This window comes from Heterocephalus glaber, unplaced genomic scaffold (genome assembly GCF_053883595.1).
Source record: "Heterocephalus glaber isolate CG9 unplaced genomic scaffold, H.glaber_assembly_v1.0 deba00001795, whole genome shotgun sequence".
Taxonomy (NCBI): Eukaryota; Metazoa; Chordata; class Mammalia; order Rodentia; family Bathyergidae; genus Heterocephalus; species Heterocephalus glaber.
The window spans coordinates 3,816,295-3,836,258 of NW_028258476.1; the positions used below are offsets into that span (position 1 = coordinate 3,816,295).

Genomic DNA, 19,964 nt, shown 5'->3' on the forward strand with positions numbered 1-19,964 from the left:
ATAAAGATCAGAACAGAAATCAATGCAATGGAGACTAAGAGAATGATCCAAAAAGATCAATGAATAGAAGAGTTGGTTCTTTGAAAGAAAAAATAAAATTGACAAACCCTTAGCCAACCTTATCAAAAAAAAAAAGGAAAGAAAAGGCTCAGATCCATGCAATTAGGAATGAAAAAGGTGAAATTACAATGGACCCAGCAGAAATCCAGAGGATCATCAATACCTACCTCAAGAACTTGTACTCTAATAAAATGGAAAACATAGAAGAAATGGACAGATTCCTAGATACATTAGGAATTACCAAAGTTGAACTAAGAAGATATAAAAATCCTAAACATCCCAATTTCAATCAGTGAAATTGAAAATATAATTAAAAATTTACCAACAAAGAAAGCCCAGGTCCTGATGGATTCACTGCTGAATTCTACAAAAAATTTAGGGAAGAGCTAATGCCACTACTTCTCAAACTCTTTAATGAAATAGAAAGAGAAGCAATACTCTCAAAGTCATTCCTGGAAACAAGCATTACTTTGATTCCAAAAGCAGAGAAAGACCCTACCGAAAAAGAGAACTACAGGCCAATCTCCCTAATGAACATAGCTGCAAAAATCCTCAACAAGATACTGGCAAAAAGAATACAGAAGATCATCAAGAAGATCATGCACCCTGACCAAGTGAGAGTCATCTCAGGAATGTAAGGATGGCTCAACATAAGTAAATCAATAATGTAATACAGTATATTAACAATCTCGAGGACAAAAACCATATGATCATCTCAATAGATGCAGAAAAAGCATCCGACAAAATCCAACACCCATTCATGATAAAAAAAAAAAACCCTACAGAAAATTGGAATAGATGGTCTTTATCTCAATCTGATAAAGGGTATCTATAAAAAAGCAACAGCCAACATCATACTAAATGGTAAAAAACTGAAATCTTTCACGCTGAAATCAGGAACAAGACAAGGATGTCCACTATTACCACTCCTGTTCAATATAGCTCTGGAAAAGTTAGCCATAGCAATTAGATAGGAGAAAGAAATAAAATTAATAGGGCCGGGGATTTAGCTCAGTGGTTCCACCACCTGCCTCGCAAGCACAAGGACCCAAGTTTGATCCCCGGTACCAAAAACCAAACAAACAAACAAAGAAATGAAAGGAATAAAGATAGGAAACAAAGAATTTAAACTGTTATTATTTGTTGATGACATGATACTCTACATAGAAGACCCAAAAAACTCTGCTAAAAATCTTCTAGACTTTATTCATAGATTTAGTAGAGTAGCTGGATACAAGGTCAACACTCAAGAATCAATAGTCTTCTTGTATACAAATAAGAGACTCACTGAGAGAGAAACTGGGGAAACAATTCCTTTCGCAATAGCATCCCCCAAAAATGTAATATCTAGGAATCAATCTGATGAGGGAAGTAAAAACTACCTTGAAAACTATAGCACTCTGAAAAGAGATTGAAGAGGATATCAGAAAATGGAAAGACATTCCTTGTTCCTGGGTAGAAAGAACCAATATAGTGAAAATGGCCATACTTCCAAAACTGATATATAGATTCAGTGCAATCCTGATTGAAATTCCAACAGTATATTTCACAGAACTAGAGAAAACAATACAAAAATTCATTTGGAACCAGAAGAGACCTAGAATAGCAAAAGCAATTCTAGGCAACAAAGACATGAGGGGGGGTATCACAATCCCCAATATGCAAGTATACTACAAAGTTATAATGATAAAAACAGCATGTTACTGGCAAAGAAACAGACCCAAGGACCAGTGGAACACATTAGAAGCTGCAGGAACAACTACGTTCTGTAAAAGTGGCTTCAGTTTACACTCCCGGGCATGTGCAGCCCCAAAACCTCACCTCACCTGGAGTGTAATTTAAACAGCTGACACTTGCAGAGATATATCTCAGCACACGACTTGAATTATTTCCTTGGTTGTGAGAATGTTTTTTCTCCCATGGTCATTGGCCACTAGTATTTCACATTTAAATTTTTGGTTCATTAATTTGGTCTATTTTTTTCCAGAGATGGAAACTTAACCAGTATCTTCCAAACAAAGCTCTTTTATTTTAAAAGTTACTTTTAAACACTTTTGTCTTCAGTCTCTCACCATGCTTTACTTTTTGCTTCTATCATCATAGTCTTTCTTTCTTTAAACTAATCTTTCACCTGCCTCACAAGTGCAAAGTCCCAAGTTTGATCCCTGGAACCAACAAACAAAAAAAATTTTATTAGTGCATGTTTGTAGTACATAATGAATATATTCATTATAGGGTATTGGTAAATATGCATATTGCATCTTGGTTCTTTTTTACTTCCCCCTTTCCTCCCCTCCCTTCTGTCACCTCCAATCCCAGATCTCCTTCCCATCTCCAGGAAGTCTATCTCCCTGCTTCCTATTGTCTTTCTTTTATTTTGCTCTTTAAATTATTTATACTTTAGGTTTCTAATGTGAGAAAAAGCATGCAATGTTTAACCTTCTGTGTCTGATTTATTTCACTTAGCATTATGGGCTCAAGGTGCATTCATTTTCTTACAAGTGACTCAAATTTATGCTGCTTTATGGCATATATATATATATATATATATATATATTTATCTTTATCCATTCATCTGTTGATTGGCCTATAGGCAACTTCTATATTTTAGCTATTATGAATTATGCTGCTATAAACATAGACATATGAGGTCTTTAACTCTTTGGGGCAGATATCCAGAGGAACTATGGCTGGGTCAAATGAAACGTCTGTTTTTAACTGTTTGAAGAATCTCTGTGATGATTTCCATGGTGTTGTGCTAGTTTATATTCCCATCAATAATGTGGAGGCTTCCTCTGCCCTGACCCCATCCCCCAGCCTTGCCAGTGTTTGCTCTTTTTGGTTCCTGCTAGCGGCCATTCTTTCTGGAGTAAATGGATCTTCAGTGTTGCTTTGATTTGCATCTCTCTAATGGCCAAAGATGCTGATGATTTTCTAGTGTACCTACTGGCCATTTGTACTTCTTCTTTTCAGATGTTTCCATTTCCCATTTTTTGATTGAATCTTTTATTTGGGGGGATCTAATTTTTTTTTTTTTTTAGTTCTTTGTATATTCTAGATATTTGCCCTCTGTCTGGGGAATATTTGGAAAAAATATTTTCCCATTCTGTAGATTGTCTTTTCATTCTCTTGTTTATTTCTTTTGCTGTGCAGAAGCTTTTCAATTTGATGTAATCCTATGTGTTGATCATTGATATTATTTCTTGTGTAACTAAGGTTCTGTTCAGAAAGTCCATGCCTCTGCCCATGTCTTTAAGACTTTTACTTGTTTTATCTTCCAGCAGATAGACTGATTCTTTCTTTCTTTCTTTCTTTCTTTCTTTCTTTCTTTCTTTCTTTCTGTAGCAGGTATTGAACTCAGGACCTCACGCTTGCCGGGCAGGTGCTGTGCCACTGAGCTAAATCCCCAGACCTCAGTGTTTCTATTTTTATAACTAGGTCTTTGATCTATTCTGATTTAATTTTAGTGCTGCTGATAGGTAGGACTGTAGATTCATTCTTCTGCATTTGGATAACCAATTTTCTTAGCATCATTTATTAAAGAAGCTATGTTTTCTCCATGTATGTTTTTGGCCCCTTTGTTGAGGATCGGATGGCTGGATATGCCCGGAGTTGTCTCTGTGTCTGGTGTTCTGTTCCATTGATCCACATGCCTGGCTTTGCAGGGAGTCTTTTTATAAACTCCGTGACGTTGATGGTGTGAGTGAGCCATGTTCTAACACTGCAAGTAGGCGGTCTTACCGAGCGCATGCAGTTTGTTGTAAAGAGGTAGTTTTCAGAGCGTGAGAGAAAGGGCATCTTCAAGCAGAAAAGTGGGCAACCACCACATGGCGGTCGCACTGAATAAGGTCTCAGGGTACATTTCTATGAAGAACTGGGTCTTTCAGGGACTATCATTTCCTTTCTTCGAGGTCATTGTTGTTTTACAAGGAAGAGGGGCTGCGCTGAGCAGCTTCAGGGGGAAAAGGTTCCTGTTGACTCACTAGCTGTAATATTTTTGTTTAGTTTGTTTTGAGCCCTTGAGGCTTTTCCAATCCCTCACTCATCCTGTGGCCTCGGTACAGCATGGGCCCTGGACCTTAGCAGAGTGCTCAAAGGAAGTTACATTCTCTTGGTTAAGGTTTGAACCCATAAGCTTGTTTGGATTTTATCTATAGCTCGTGATTAAGAAAGCAAAGGGAAACAAAATTCTCATCTTTGCTTTTCATGTAGTCCCAGCCCGCATCTCCGAGCCTGCCAGCGTCTAACTTTCTGCCCCGCACCAACAGGGGGAGTGGGCCGAGGGCAGGGGTGGGAGCTGATGCCTCTGAAGGATGCGTTGTTCCTCCCTGGAGAGGGTGTGAGAGAGACCAAGGTGTGGAGCTGCTGCCTGAAGCCCTGTTACGAACCTCCAGGCTGCAGGATGCTCTGGCCAACAGGGGAGCTCTGGGAGGGCGGCGGGCACCTCAGGGGTCAGGCTCCCCATCCCCCACGCCACCTCAGGAGGTCCTCGGCTTGGGGTGCTCATCTGGAGAGCTTGCAGTCAGCACTGTGTAGCCTCTCAGGGTGTAGTGAGGATCAGTTGTCAAGGTGTTTTGCAGATGGTTACAAATTGCAACAAAAACAGAGTCATTATTATTCTGAACACTGATTGTGATTCTGGTTTTTCAGGGGTGTGGGCTGGTCTTAGTTTGTCATGTTTGGGGAATGTTTGGCCTCTTTAGGGCTAGAAAATGCTAACCACCCTTGCATTATATTTGACCTCCCATACCTACCTACAGGTGTAACCCCTTTGTGTCCTAGTTTTCTAGCTTGCAAGTAAGGAAACAACATACCAACATTATTGGGTTGGGTGAGGATTAAATGATTAACCTGTGTAAGCATCGGGATTACTTTTAGGCATCTAGTAAAAGTCTTTCATAGATTAGCTCCTTGAACCATTGTGTAATCTAGTTAGACGGGTATTATTTTATCCATACTTTACAAATGAGGAAACTGAGGCCAAGAGGTAGAATGGCTGTAAGTGTCTAATCCAGGATCTGCATCCAGCAGTGTGTCTTGAGACCTCTTTTCCAACCACTGAGGTGCACTGCTTTTACCCGACGCTGAGGTAGGAGAAAAGGATGAGGAAGGAGTGACGCAGAGGTGAAGATGTCAGCCGGGCTTATGCTGGGACTGGGGTTTGTTCAGCCTCTCCCTGCTTAGCTTCCACCAGCTGAACCTCTTTCAGGAAGTTTTCCCAATGAGTTTCACCCACCTGAAGTCTTTCACTCTGCTCACCATCTCTGTAGTCATCTGGGAAATCATTTCTGTTTTGAATTCTTCTAGAGCCTCGTTCATCTGTTTTGTTACCTCCTGTGCTATCAGTTCAGGTTGTCTAGGTGGTTGATTATCAGATTTTCCCACTTTGCTGCCCCCAGATTTTCCCCGTAGTGAGTGGAAGTCTGGGTTTGTGCCTTGTTTAGGTGTCTTCTCATTTGTAATTTTGTTGTTGGTGCTGTTTTTTGGTTTAATTCCTGGATTGATACTTCAATTTTGTTTATTGTGAGTATCTTTATTGCTTGTATTTAGAGCCCTTATGGAATGATTGCTTCTCAGGTGTCTTCCAGGTATAGCTGGTCTTTAGGCTTTGAGTCTCTAATGACTCTTAGGCAATCTCATTTTCTGCATATCAGGGAGGACAACTGATTAGACCAATCATGACACCTTAGCCCAAGTGATACAATCAGCATCAACAATAGCATCAAACACAGCTTAGAAAATGACACTTTGTGGTAGCTTTTAATCTGTCACCTTTAACTGCATGGACTAGATAGAAATCGAGGACCAGACCAAAATATGTTTGCAGTAAATAAACCCTTCAATATAGCAAATTTATCCTTTGGAATGAGGACTTAGAAGGAGTTGGGGAGGGAGGCATAGAAAAATAGAAGGAGAGGGAAAAGTTAGAGGACACAGGAAGATCACGCAAACTTTGGGAAACTGTTGAAAACAAGAGGAAAAGACAGAGTGAAGGAACAAAGACAAGAACAGAGCAAACTAACAGCTATAGGGAAGCTAGAAACTATCCACCTCCCTATAGGAATAATGACAATCAAGAGAAGGAAAGAGAGAGAAAAAAATCCAAGATAGGATAAGAACAGGAACAAAGAGGGAGAGAAATGAAGAACAAGGAGGGAGAGAGAGAAAAAAGGAAAAGAAAAAAATATATATATATAAATTTTTTTTAAAAGGGCCTCCTTCCGAGTATGTCTCTGCTGTCATGGTAGACAAGGAGGACAGCAGTGTGTAGATCTAAGTCTATTAGTCTCAGCAAGCCAGCTGTAGTCCACTGAGATTCAGGCTGATTTCTGGCTGCAAGGCTCAAGTTGAGCTAGCTGGCCCCCTCCAGGATTGATCTCTGCAAGGTTCTACTGCAGGTTCCAGCTGCCCTTCCCCAAAAGCAAGTCCAGGCTCAAATGAGAGGTGCTGATCCCACCAACTTACCAACCACAGTGGTCCAATGTGCCTTTATTGCGGAGATATTCTTCACTTTCCCAGTGGGCTTCAATTTTCATTGAGAAGTCTCAGAGAGGCCCTCTCTCTATTGTTCACTTCTGCTCTATCTTCTGGAGCACAAAACTATGGCCTTTATGCCCCCAGGCACCTCTGCAGTGGAGATCCAGATACCATGCAGTGTGGCATGGTCTGGTGGTGCCTGGCCTCTGGACATGGGGGAGGTCCTGGGCCTCCTCTGGGCCTCCGCACAACAGTGCCGGAGCAGCAAGCATAGTCTTCCTTTTGATATCTCAATTTTCTAAACTTTATTTCAGGTACATGTGGTACTTTTAATAAGAACAAAGGATTACTTAATTAAAAATAAAGAAGACTAAGGTAGACTTCTTGAGAAGAAAGATAAGAATTGAAAGTCCAGGCCAACATACAGAATATTATCAATTTATTAAGAAACCGAGGAAGAAGCCACATCCAAAATGAAAGCCAGGACTCGGAAAACCAGAGTTTCAAGACCATAAGAGCTACATTTATGTGGCTACACTCTGGTGGCTCAGTTTTGGGGTGAACCAGCTAAACATTGCTGTGAAGGTAATGAGTAACATTTACACCAGCAGACTTGAATAAAGCAGATGAGATCTCCCGCCATAGTGTGGGTAGGCCTCACCCAATCAGTTGAAGGCCTGACAAGAAAAGACTGAAGTCCTCTGTAGAGGAAGGAATTCTACCTCCTGACTGCTTTAGATCGAAGACTGCAGTGTGAACTTCTGCCAGAATCACCCACCTGCTGGCCAGCCCTGCCTGCAGACCGCACACTCCTCAGACCCCATAATAGTATGAGGCAACTCCTCCAAACACCTGAAGATAAACTCTGCGATCTCTTCATGCATATCTCCATAACTCCTATCGGTTCTGCTTCCCTGGTGAACTCTGACTGATTCACAAGCCAGGTGAAGAGAAACAAAGTGAGGGGGAGAAAATGTTCTCCAGACTCCAGCACAGCACTCTGCATGCTTGGTCCCTGCAGGCAATAAGCAGCAGGTAGTGTGCTCTTCAGTGCCTACCCCAGACTCTCAGTCCTCCCTTTATACCCCTTGGCCCCACATCCTCTTTACTGCCTGCAGGGACAGTAATTATTATGCTCAAACATCTAAGCTGAGCCTTGTTTGCACTTGAAAGTAAGAAGAAACCAAACAAAAGCACACCCTTGCTGAGGAGCAGAGCTAGCCTTTCCTGGTTGGTTTTCCAGTGGGGCAGGTTCAAGACCCACAAGAGGAATGATGGGAGCTGCGAATGTGGCATCTGCAGAGGATCCAGCTCTGGGCCTCAGCCAGAGCCTGCAGACCTAGTATGAGAGTTGGGGTGATCAACTCTCGAGAGCAGTAAGGCGCCTTTGCCATCAGGCAGGACTTTTAACTCAGATGTTAGGAACTGACAGCGAAAGTATTAGAAGTGATAGAACCCACACAATTGTCTGAACGATTTGAACTTTGGTTTTTTGTGGTCTTTTTAAATTTTATTTTATTGGTACATTTAAGGTATACAATATAATGACATTCATTGTTGGAAATCTGTACCTTTACATAATCTCTCTTTGTTCTTATATTTCCCCCCTTCCCCTCCCCTCCCTTCAACCCCTCCATCCTTCCCTATTTACAAAGACTTTGTTTCCAGTTTTTCATTTTCTCATATTAATTCCATTCCCTGTTTTAGGGGGTTTTTTGTTTGTGTCCATCTCTTTGTTTTTCTTGGTTTTTTTGTTTGTTTTTCCATTAAGTTTATTGGTACATTTTAGGTATGCAATACAGTTACATTAATCATTGGGATCTTGTACCTGTACATGATGTATCTTGGTTCTTATTTTTTCCCCCTTCCCCTGCCCTCCCTTCACCCCTCCATCCTTCCCTATTTACAAAGACTTTGTTTCTATTTTTTCCTTTAACCTTCTTTCCTTTCCCCTGAAATTGTACGTAAGTTTGGATGGTGGCCATTCTTATCCATATGAGATTTCTGGAAGAAACAGATTAACAACCCTCTCCTTACTGGAAATGGCAGGTGCCTATTTCCCACTTCTCCAGCTGACAGCCCTTGGGAATGTCACAGGAATAGCCAAATTAGAGTCTCCTTACACAAGGCTGGGGACACTGTCAAAGCCCAGAAAGAGGGTACAACATAGGATAAAATATCTCCTCTACTTAAGGCAAAGTTTACTCTTCCTAAAATGGAAATGCCCCTCATCCAGTGGGCCCAGGATGAGCCACTGTGCACACTGAGAAAAGATGGAAGCCCGAGTGAGCCCTCAGCTCGCTGAGTGAGGACCTCCCTGGCAGAACATTGTTTTCTTTCATTGAAAGCCAGACTTGAAATTGCCTCGTCATTTTAGACTCGTGATCCAGCAGGTAAATGTTATAAAGCAATATCTAGGCTCAGAGGGCTTCTTGGATCTTTCATCTGGCCTGCTAATCTGCCACAGACTCAGAGATAATTCTTCAACATCCACCACAGGAACAGAATGCAAAGGAGCTAAGTGAGTGCTATTCTGGTGAACCTGCTCAGAACCTTGAGGCTAGCAGTGTCCTTGTGCCTGCCTTTAACATTCCCCCTCCCATCACCCTCCTTCCTTGCTTCACACCACTCTGTACATGCTGCTTTTCCACTCAATTACATCACTTTGAGGTACACAATTTTTATTGTTGTTTTCATCCCTTCTCTGCCCCCTGACCAGAATCTTGGCACACTACTTAATACACAGTATAGGTTCAGGACTAAGCCATTAAGTAAAGTGTATGTTCTAAAGATAAGGCACTGTAGGGCTGGGAATTTAGCTCAGTGGTTCCGCTGCCTGCCTTGCAAGCTCAAGGTCCCAAGTTCGATCCCCGGTACCAAAAAAAAAAAAAAATTAAAAGGCATATAATACATATCTTAAAAATCTTGTATTACTGAAGTCAGTTTGTTACTTTGTAGTATAAAATTATTTCATCTATTACTTGGTTTACTTCAAAAGTAAAGGTTGTGCCAGGTATGTCAGTTGCTTGACTTTAATCCTAGCACTCAGAAGACTGAGGCAGGAGGATCGCCTCAAGTTAGAAGCCAGCTTGGGGTACAGCAGCTTTCCAAGTTTCCTTCATTCCCATCTCCTTTGATCCTTGTGATGACATCTTCCTCTCTCAGATGACTCCATCCAATTCCATCCAATTCCAGCCTGCACCACCATCTCTGTTGTAGATGGAATAGTGGGTCCTCTCAGAATTCATGTGTTGAAGCCCTGAGCCCAGTGGAACTACATTTGGTGAAGGGCCCATGTGTGTCATCATGGTGGAGATAATCTACTCCAGGCATCAAGAGCAGCCTCTGGAGGAGGCTTACTGACGTCACCACTCCACCAACTGTTAGTTTAGCAGCTTGAATGATCGACTGAGTGCTTCTGCCTCTGTTCTTTATTTTGACTCATATTTTGAGGGATTCAGTCCATGGTCAGCTGTCTCCTAGGCATAAACAGCATGGCAGAAGAGTTTCTTGATTTTTTTAGAGACAGGTTCTCACTATATAGCTCAGGCTGGCCTTGAACTCACTTTGTAGCCCAGTCTGGCCTCAAACTCATGATCTCCTGCCTCAGCCTCCCGAGTACAACACCAAACCTGGCTGAATGATTTGCACTCTGATCAAAATATTAACATAAGCAAAAGCTGTATCCACAACAGATTTCAGAGTAGTGTGCAGAGTGTCTCTGGAGTCAGTGCAAATTCCTCCTCACAGAGGGCCTGGGAGCCATGCAGGTGCGGCCCCTTGGACCTTCTCCTTGTACATCCCTGGTTCCATGTCAGCTGTGGTCACATATGCCCAAATATTCACAAGCTTGTGCCATCACTTTGATAGATATGGCAGAGAATTTTCTCTCCTTTCATTTGCAATCATAAATTCAGAGTTTTCATTAAATGTAACTCAGGTTACTTCTGACCCTACTTTGCTGCTGAACAAATACATGTTGAAATGAAAGAAGTATCTTGTACAGATACACACACACACACTGGGTATACAGCCATGTTACATTACAAAACCTCCTTTAGGACCACAGGACCTACTAACTTTCTGCTTAAGTGCCTGGAATGTTCTTGTGTAGCTAGGCATGGTGGTGCACTCCTGTGATCCCAGCACTCAGGAGCCTGACCCAGGAGGATCATGGAGAATTCAAGGCCAGCCTGGGGCTACAGAGTGAGTTAAAGGCCAACCCTCTTTCAAAAAACAAAACACAAAAAGTCTTCTTGTGTAAAGACCTGAACAGCTGCTATAGCCATTTACAGGGTGAAACTGTGTTGGTCTCCACTCCTGAGGTTAAGAACAAATGTGTTTTCTTATCTTCCCCAAACCAGCTTCATCAACTTGGCCTGAAGATAGTGAATGTATGAATTTACCAACAGCCAGTGGCCTCCAGAATGAGCTCAAAGCTCTCATACTGAGCACCTCACCCTCTTCCCATTAATTAAGAACTGCATTTCCAAGCCCCAAAGGTAACTCTCTACTAACCTTTACATGCCCTTCATTGCTGTGTCTTCACTGCTCAGTCTGCTCAGAACATCCTGTCATCTGTCATCACCTCTTAATCCTGATACCTCCCTGGGCGGGACAGGTACTTCAATTAATACAAGAGGAAAATGTGCCAACAAACCCCATAGAGAACAGCACTTTGCTGACAGGGTTGGGGGTTAAGACCCACAAAAAGCAGTCCATCCTAACTTAGAGCTGCCTTGGCATCTTCCTCAATTTGGTCCTGGAGCCCCCTTTGACTTCAGATGCAAGGGGAATCCCAATCTGTATACATAAACACAGACATGAAGCCCAGTGGCTCTAGTGGGATGGAAATATGGGGACAGGCATGAATTTGGGTGTCACATCGTGCAGCCCTCATGTTTCAGGAGAAAGCTGTGCTACATGAGAAATGGACAAGACTTCCACATCAGGTCATCACATATCTACTGCAAATAAGCCTTGTCCTCAACAGGAGGAATAAGCTATAAAGAATGATTAAGCAAATAGACAAGCAGCAATTACGATAGTAGAGTAAAATAAATGCTGTAACACACACACCAACAAAAGAGTATTGGGAGCAAGCTAAAAGGTGTAGAAGAGGTCCCATCTGCGTGGGATAAGCAGGAAATATATAATGGAGCTGGTGACATTTGAGTTATGCTGAATGGACGGAGGGCATCTGCATGGAGGAGAAGGAGAGGAAGCTTTCATAGCAGAGCAAAGGGCTTGCAGAAAGTCACAAAGGCAGCATCAGCTGGGGGCTTGGGGGAACAACAGGTCCATACTTTTAACCAGAGATGAAAGTGAAGACCTGGTGGGAAAAAAGTCCATTCCCATTGCACGTAAGTCAATGAATCTTCTGCACCACCAGGACATCACAAAGTTTTGAGAAAAGGGTTTGGTGAAGAAGGAAAAGAACCTCTCCACCTCCTCTGCTCCTCAGTGATTTTTCTTCCTTCCTCAGTGGGAAGAAGTTGAAACCTTCCATGTTGTTTGTTCTAGGAGCTCTGCCTATGAGTTGAACACCTAGAACTAGGGTATTCAGAGTCCCTGAAAACTGGCTGACTCCAGCTTTCCTGCCCAAACCAAGGAGGCCAACGAGCATGTTAGACCTGTGCCCCTCCCTGGATCAGAATTTAGAGAAACAGCAGAGTCAACACAACCTGTCAGGTCAGGGGTTAGACCTAGGAGTCTAATAAGTCCTCTCTAAATCACTAGGACACCCCAGGTATCTGCCTAACCCTTCCTGGCTGAACTTGAGCACTGGGCTTCTGGGATGCTCTGACCAGGGCCTACATGGGGCGTTTGGGGAGAAGTTCCAGTTGGAGTAGACAGAAAAAGAAAGCTCAGGACTGTTTGCTATTTTTCTTTTCTACCAAGAAGCACGCCTTCATCACCCTATCTTCTAGTTAGGATATGTGGGCAACAGGGACCTGCAAGTTCCCTTCATACCCAAGCAATTCCAAGCAATAGCTTTCTGGCTTTCAGAATTCTTTTCTTTAATGTTTTTGTTTACTGCAAAGCAGAGTGAGCAGAGGATGAGAATGGGTCTCAACTTCTGATCAGTCACCCAGCCTCTCTCTGCCTCAGGTATGCCCTAAAATATAACTACTAAGTAAAGGCACTAACTTAGGACAACTCTTCACAAACTTTATAAACTAACCAATTATACACTCAGTCCCAGACTGTCAGTCCAGTTTCTCCCTCCTCATCTTCCTCAGCCCCTCACACACTTCAACCATCCTCCCCCCGACAACCTCACACACGTGCGTGCACACACACACACACGCACGCATGCACGCACGCACGCAGCACTGACCTCCACTTCTGATTCCTAGAGCTGATTCCTCCTGCAGACACAGTCCTGCCCTGGGCACATGTAAAGACATAGGCTTGGGAAGCAGGGTGATGTAAATTCAAATTCAGATCTATTACTTTCTAGGTATGTACACTTTGGGTAGTTTACTTAACCTCTTTGTGCCTTGATTTCTTCATCTGTAAACTGGATGCAATAATATCTCAGAGACAAAGTTATCTCATAGACAAAGCACCTGGCTTGTTACTTCCCTTCCTCAACTTTCCCTTCACTCCCAAATATTTCTAGAAGTCCGAGTTCCTTCACATAAAGCTGACCACATCACCCAGAGAAGGAAGGTCTAATCTGTTAGAAGCTTCCCTCTCACTTCTTCAAATACTCATAAACACCATGGCAACCTCCTCCACCCTCCCTGCTCCCAAAGGTTGGATCCCCTATTCTGCTCTGTCCTGGCCAACTCCCCAGCCCACCTCCACCCCAGGACTGGAGCCAGTCCCTCTCCATGAGGACACTGAGCACCACAAAGCATGCTGCTTGCCCTACTGAGGTCTGCAGCCCACAGAGGGCTCTGTCTACCTGACTTGCTAGAGCACATGCAACCCCTGTCAGTAGCTGTGACAAAGACCCTTAATGTAGCCTTCCCATTCAAACTGTCACTCCCTTGCCCTTTGCTGCATGCTGATGTGTAAGTGTGGGTGACAAAGATGGAGGTCCCCATCCAGAGTCATGAGAGACTACATATCTTCCTGAAAAACTCCCCTGGGAACGTGCTATCCGAGCTCAGAGTGCTGCACTCTCAGTGACCATGGCTCTTTTTGCATGGAGGAAAATTCTGATATTTGGGAAGTGCCAAAAGTTAGTGAGAGAAGAATAAATAGCAGCACACTGCAGCAGAAAGGACCGGGTCCGGAGTTTGAGGGGCTCTGATCCAACCCCATCACTCCTCCACTGCGGAGCTACTTCCCTCAGTATTTCTGTGTCCTCATTTACCAAATGGACTTATCCATAACACCTGATTGTCATGGGGATTACACAAAAGTGAGATGGTAATGACAATCAAATGTTAATTACTCTATTATTAACCCCTTGGGGACTGGGACTTCCAGGCTGTACACTGTAAGAGGAACCCTAGGACCTTAGCCCTGTCTGAAACGGAGCAACCTTCCCATAAATATTTGCTGATTGGTCAACCAGCTGAAGCCCCTGTCTTTCCAGTGAAGCTGTGGGTGACTGTGTTAAAGCCTCTTCCCTCTCAAGCTGGAAAATACTACCTACTCACAGCGTGTGGTCAGAGAGGTGTTAAATTTATTTTTGTTTTGATAAAAAATGAGACCAAACCATAAAGAAACAAGACTAGCTAGCTTTCTTGTGTCATAAACTGGGCATGAAAGGTAATTCCAAACAAGAATAAAAAAAATGCTCAAAGTAATAACACTGGCAGAAAAACCAGTTGGAAAAGAATAACTCTCTGGACAGATATGTTCTTGAATGTTTGAACAAAAAGTCATGTGACTTTCTAGGTTCCTGGAGACAGAAATGTTCACCAGGAAGCCCTGCCTGTGCCCAGCATGGCAAAGGCCAGCTCATAGCAAAGAGCTTCTTGTAAGGGGATAGAGCCAGGTAGAAACAGGCCTAACTGTAGCAGGAAAGCCCTGCTAATAGACCCGAAGCAGCTACAGGTCCAAAGGCAAAACAGAGAAGAGAGGAGGTGGGGCTGGGTTGGGCTGAGCCTTGAATGAATCAAGCCTTCCTGAAGGGTGGGGACATCCCGTCTAAAACACAAGTTTGGTTAAATCCTCTATAAAAGGTTCTTGTCCTGCTGACCTGGTACTCCACACACTGCTTAACAGCCACTTGTCCCTGCCTGGCACTAGGTAAGTCCCCCTTTGAGGAGTCTTTCTTATTTTCAGTGCCTTGGTGATCTGAGCTCATGAAACCAAAGCTGTGAGAGAGAGCTGTACAACAATAGTGTCAGCTGTGGGCAGAAGGTGTCTTTTTTGATCAGGCCTCAGGGAAACCAGGAGCCAGAGCCCTCTGGGAAATGACAGAGGCCAGCCTAGCCTGGCCTGCAGCAGCTCCTCTCACTAGAAATATCTCTCCCAGCAGCGGAGCTGCCAACGTACCCTCCTGGATCAGCACAGGTCTCTCACTCCCGGGGTTCTGGAAGGTTGTCTGCAGCGCTGAGAGTCCTCGGGGTCAGAATCCATTTACTTCTGCCAACCAGGCAATGAGCTCCAGTCGTCTCAGGGAGGACAGGACATACGTGACTGTCAGGCCCTACCACTGACTAACACTTAGACGAGTTTGTAGATTTATCCTATAAATCTGAAGCATAACTACATGGCCATTTAATTGCTATTATTTATAGGTCCATCTGCCTCCGGGTTTAAAAAAGGTACGTCCTTCATTTATGTTGAGGAGTTCATCTGCATTAGGAAGTTACGTCCCTTGATGTACACAGGAAGAGAGTTGGCTGCCAGGTCACAGAAAGGATGGCCCTGGACAGCCTGCCTGGGGTCTGCACCCTCTCAGTCCTGCAAGCCACACTGTCTTGCTTCTTCTGGCACTCAGCTCTCTTTCCTTCCCTGACCCTCACATTTCTCTAAACAGGCAATGCTCTCTCCACACTCTTCTCCTTGACATCTCCAAAGTCCTGCCCTGGCCCTCCGGCTGTGGAACGCTTCCTTCCGCCTTCCCTGTACTTGAACCTTGTCTTCTTTGATACTCTGTCTTCCCTTTCGGTCCCATCCCAGCTTCACCCCAACCTACCTCCAGGTCTCCTGGTTAATGAAAATGAAAATCTTTCCCTTCAACTGGGAATTGCCCTCATAGGTCACCAGGACTGCAGGGCTATCATGCAAACTGACCTCTCTGACAGGTCACAGAGCTGAGTGCAGAGGTCACATGAGGAGACCTTTGGAATCGAAAGGCCATCACCTGGGGAAGGCACCCCCTTCCTCAGCATTCCCAAGGAGGCAAGAGAAGACAGACCCGGGCCCTGGAGTCCTGACGGGCTCCAGCCAAGGCAGATGTGAACTCCCATGTGTACCCACTGGCTTGTAGTGCTCCCAGGAGGATTCTAACACCCTTGTGATAGGCAAATAAAATGTAGCCTGTCCACGGCATGCATTCTAGAAAACCCATTGCATTTGGGTTAAGAAGAGATGGGTTCGAGGGTTCCTTGGTTTCTTTAAGGCTGCATGGTATTGGGCAAATTGCCTAACTTCTCTGAGCCTGTTTCCTCACTTATAAAAAAGTAGAGATAATGAGGATTACAAGAGATGAGGCACAGGAAACTGCTTTGTGAGTAGTAGAGTGTAGAGATGACACAAATTATGTGCATATATATATAATAACAATAATGATATTTAATAGCTAGCACTTAGTATAAACCAGGTATTTTCCAAGTACTTTTAAAATGAATTATCTCTTTAAATGTTCACGATAACCCTACAAATAAGTACTGATGTTACTTTTAGTCACAGTGGGTAAACTGAGGCCTAGAGAGGCAATGCAATTTGGCCCAGCCCACACAGCCGGCAGGTGAAGGTCGGGCATTTAACTGTTGACTCAGGAGCTGCCACCAGTAACTGCGTGCTTCTCCTCCCTGCAAATAAAGCACACTCTGGAGGAAAGGATGAAGGCAGGCAGCGACCAAGAGCCGAGCTGCGATGTGAGGAAAGGCCAGAGGAGCAGACGTGCTCTGCAGAAGCAGCTAAGGCTGCTTATGCACCCTCTAGGGAGCCTTTCATCTTTTCCAGCTGACTTCAAAGATGCCTCAGTTACTGCGAAACATTCATGGGATCATTGAGGCCTTTGGGCGCTACGCCAGGACGGAGGGCGGCTGCGAAGTGCTCACCCGAGGGGAGCTGAAGAGGCTGCTGGAGCAGGAGTTTGCTGACGTCATAGTGGTATGGTGTGAGCCAGGTGGGGAGGGGCGGAGGAAGTCTGGGGATGGAGGAGACTGCAGCTCACTCCAGCCTGGAAAGAGGAGACAGCAGGAGACAGCCATGGAAACGGACACCGCTTAGTTTTAATTAATTCTAATTTGAAGACTAGCTAAAACGACCCTAAAGGGGTCGTTCAGGATCTGCTCAAGGGAGAGCAGATCCTTGAAATATTCTAGAAAAGAATATAATTGCTGCTTTCAGCTATTTCTTAAATTTGATACAGTAAACACTTCCAGTGCCCAGCTAAAATTCAATCATCCATTAGGCTTTCATCAGAAGCATAATGCAATTGCTCAGAAATGAGGTTTTAGAGCACAGGTTAAAGCAGGGCTTGAGGGAGGGAGTCTAGGAGCAAGCAGCACGATGCTGCCTCTGCGGGCTCAGAGCAACCCCACGGTCCTTCTGGACCCCCACCCACCCCACCTGGGAAGCATTTGCTCAGTAAGGGACCCTCAGGATTCCATGGGGCCAGGTTCCTCTATGCTTCTCTGTGTGTGGGGCTTACTGCAGGCTCTTTCATGCCAGAGGAAAAGTGCTAAGGACAATTGGAAGAATTAACCTTAGAGCCCAGTGAGTTGCTTTATAAGAACATTTATTCATCCTTGAGTACATCTTTATCTAATTGTCCTACAGGCCAGAAACTGGCAGACAATGGATACAAAACAAAAGGTGTTTCCTTTCCTTAAAGGAGAGAGGTAGGCTTTGTGAAGATGCAGGCAATTAGGTGTTAACACCGCTACAGCTGTGTGCCTGCACACTATGCTCCCAGACTGCAGGGCTGGAAGCTGGAAGCTGGGTGGACTGGACCAAGCCACTTCCTTCTCGGGAGACGGATGGTGACTTGGCCTCATCTTCTCCCCAGAAGCCCCATGATCCGGCCACTGTGGATGAAGTTCTGCGCCTGCTGGATGAAGATGAGACAAGGACTATAGAATTCAAGGAATTCCTGGTCTTAGGGTTTGAAGTTGCCCAGGCCTGTTTTAAGGCATTAAGTGAGAGCGTTGGGGGAGCTTGCAGATCTCAAGAGTCTGGGGGCCACCGCACTGGGTTCTCAAAAGAGCTCGGGGAAGGTCAGAAAAGTGGCATGGAATTGGGAAGGGACAGCAAAGGGCAGCGTCATGAAGGAAGCAGCCAACGGCAGCGTGAGCAGGCTTCTCAAGGGCAGGGAAGGCCCGGGACTCAGACCCAGGTTCAGGACGTCAGCTCCCCGCAGGTAAGCAGCCATGACAGGCAGGCTGTGTCCCAGGGACAGGTCCAGGTGAGCCAGCAGACCCAAGTGACAGGGCATGTGGAGCAGACCCAGAGAGCAGGAGGCAATGAGAGTCATCAGGCAAGTGAGAGGTGGAAGAGACAGTCACAGACCAGCGAACAGACAGGGGAGATGGGAACCAGAACCACATCACAGGCCCAGACAGGGGCCACCCAGACTGTGGACCAGGACAGGAGCCACCAGACAGGAAGCACCAGCATCCAGTCACAGGGGGCCTCCTATCACCAGACCAGCCAGGCTGCGAAAGGACACGTCCAGGCACAAGCAGGGTCACACAGCCAGACCACGGAGCAGGACAGGAGTCAGCCTGTCAGCCATGTGGAGGACAGAGGTCAGGGACAGACACAGGTGCAGCCAAGCTGTGGTCAAAGATGGACACAAGCAAGTGGGGCAGGACAGGCCCAGACCGGGACAAGCACTGTGACAGGGCAATGGGATCAGAGCAGCACTCAGCCCAGTGGGACTGGAGGTCAGGGGGAGAGGAAGCCCACAGAGGTGAGAGAGGAGTGGGTCGATGACCACTCGAGGGAAATAGTGATCGGAAGCCAGGACCAGGACCAGGACCAGGACCAGGGCCAGGGCCAGGGCGGCCCGCACACCAGCGCTCCTTCAGTGTAGAGCCAGGACGAAGCCCAGCCCTGGAGAAGGGCAGCCTCACCACCACTGAAGGGCTGTATTCCTACCTGAAAAGCAACAGGCCAAGACCGACTCCAATGCCCGGTACCGAGGGACAGCCAGAGAGGGGCCAGCTTATCCTGCTCTGGGCAGTCCACCGCACTTCCCCGGACTTCAACTCTTAATTATGATGCTTCCCCTTGAGTTCTTTCTCAAAGAGAACTTTGCCACAAGGTGCTCTCTCTCTCTCTCTCCCCTACACTTCTCTCTCGTAAAGGGCTTTGCTGTGCAGACTCTTAGGAACTGGGAGGAAGTTGGCCATTTCTGCTGCGTGCTTCTCAGCTTGTACAGGTCTTTGGAGCTCCTTGTATCTGCCATCTGTCTATGCTCCACCTATCCTCATGCAGCAATAAAACTTTCTTAAGCATTTCACCTCTGTGTCTCATTCAATTACCTTCTATTGATTCGGTGGGCTAAGGGTTGTTGAGTTATGATGAGCTGGATACAGTCCCATCCCACAAAGAACATTTAATTGAGAAAGTATTGTATGAGATAGATAGATGGATAGATAGATAGATGATAGATAGATTTTGATAGCACTAAAAATTGAAACGAGGGCCTTCCTACTGAGGTACATCTCCAGGTCTTTTCTTACTTTTTATTTTTAGAGAGGGTCTCACTAAGTCTCTAAGTTTCCCAGGCTGGGTTTGAACATGTGATCCTGCCAGGTGTGGGGTTACAAACCACGCACCACCACACCCAGCCACTATTGTGTGAGATTCTAAGAGTTAGAGTCAAAGAGAGGAGATGTAATACTGCGTACTTGGTAGACATGTGTCAGGGGAGCCTTCCTCCAGATGCTTCTTTGTGATGATTCTTAGAGAAAAACTAGGATTTAGATAGGTAAAATTATTCTTAGTTCTTCACTTCCTCTAATTCTAGAGTTCAGTCTCTATTCACCTGTAAAGCAAACAGGTCAGCTGGTCTGAGGTTTCTGGTAAATGAGAGAAGGACCTCCAGGAGCTGTGCAGGGGAAAGCAGGGGCCATTGATTAGCAGGGTCTAAGCTGGGAGCCAGAGTCCCTGAGCTTCCCTTCACCCCAGCTCACACACCGTAGTAGCTCTGGGCTCTTAAGCTGACCCCTCACTGGACAGGAACAAGCTGTGGGCTGGTTTATTGTAAGAATCATGAGTAATTTTCAAAATTAGGAGTTTTACAAGGTGTGATCAAAAATACAGTGAACGTTTAGGGTTTT

At 45.0% G+C, this 19,964-nt stretch overlaps 1 protein-coding gene across 2 annotated transcripts; it reads left to right on the plus strand.

Moving 5' to 3' along the window:
* The first annotated feature begins 16,641 nt into the window (after positions 1-16,641).
* Positions 16,642-19,645, plus strand: Crnn (cornulin). Of its 2 annotated transcripts, none has more exons than XM_004854114.3 (2): positions 16,642-16,785; positions 17,687-19,645. In XM_004854114.3, exons 1-2 carry the CDS (start codon positions 16,648-16,650, stop codon positions 18,710-18,712), a joined length of 1,164 nt encoding a protein of 387 aa, XP_004854171.1. In that variant the 5' UTR covers positions 16,642-16,647; the 3' UTR covers positions 18,713-19,645. The 2 variants fall into 2 exon arrangements, with proteins under 2 accessions (XP_004854171.1, XP_021121629.1); XM_021265970.2 differs by having other exon boundaries at positions 16,648-16,785; positions 17,594-19,645.
* Positions 19,646-19,964: the final 319 nt, after the last annotated feature.

Coding starts and splice junctions, on each gene's coding strand:
- Crnn (XM_021265970.2), top strand. CDS start 16,648: ATGCCTCAGTTACTGCGAAACATTCATGGGATCATTGAGGCCTTTGGG. Junction 16,786..17,593: donor AGTTTGCTGACGTCATAGTG/GTATGGTGTGAG, acceptor CTATGCTCCCAG/ACTGCAGGGCTGGAAGCTGG.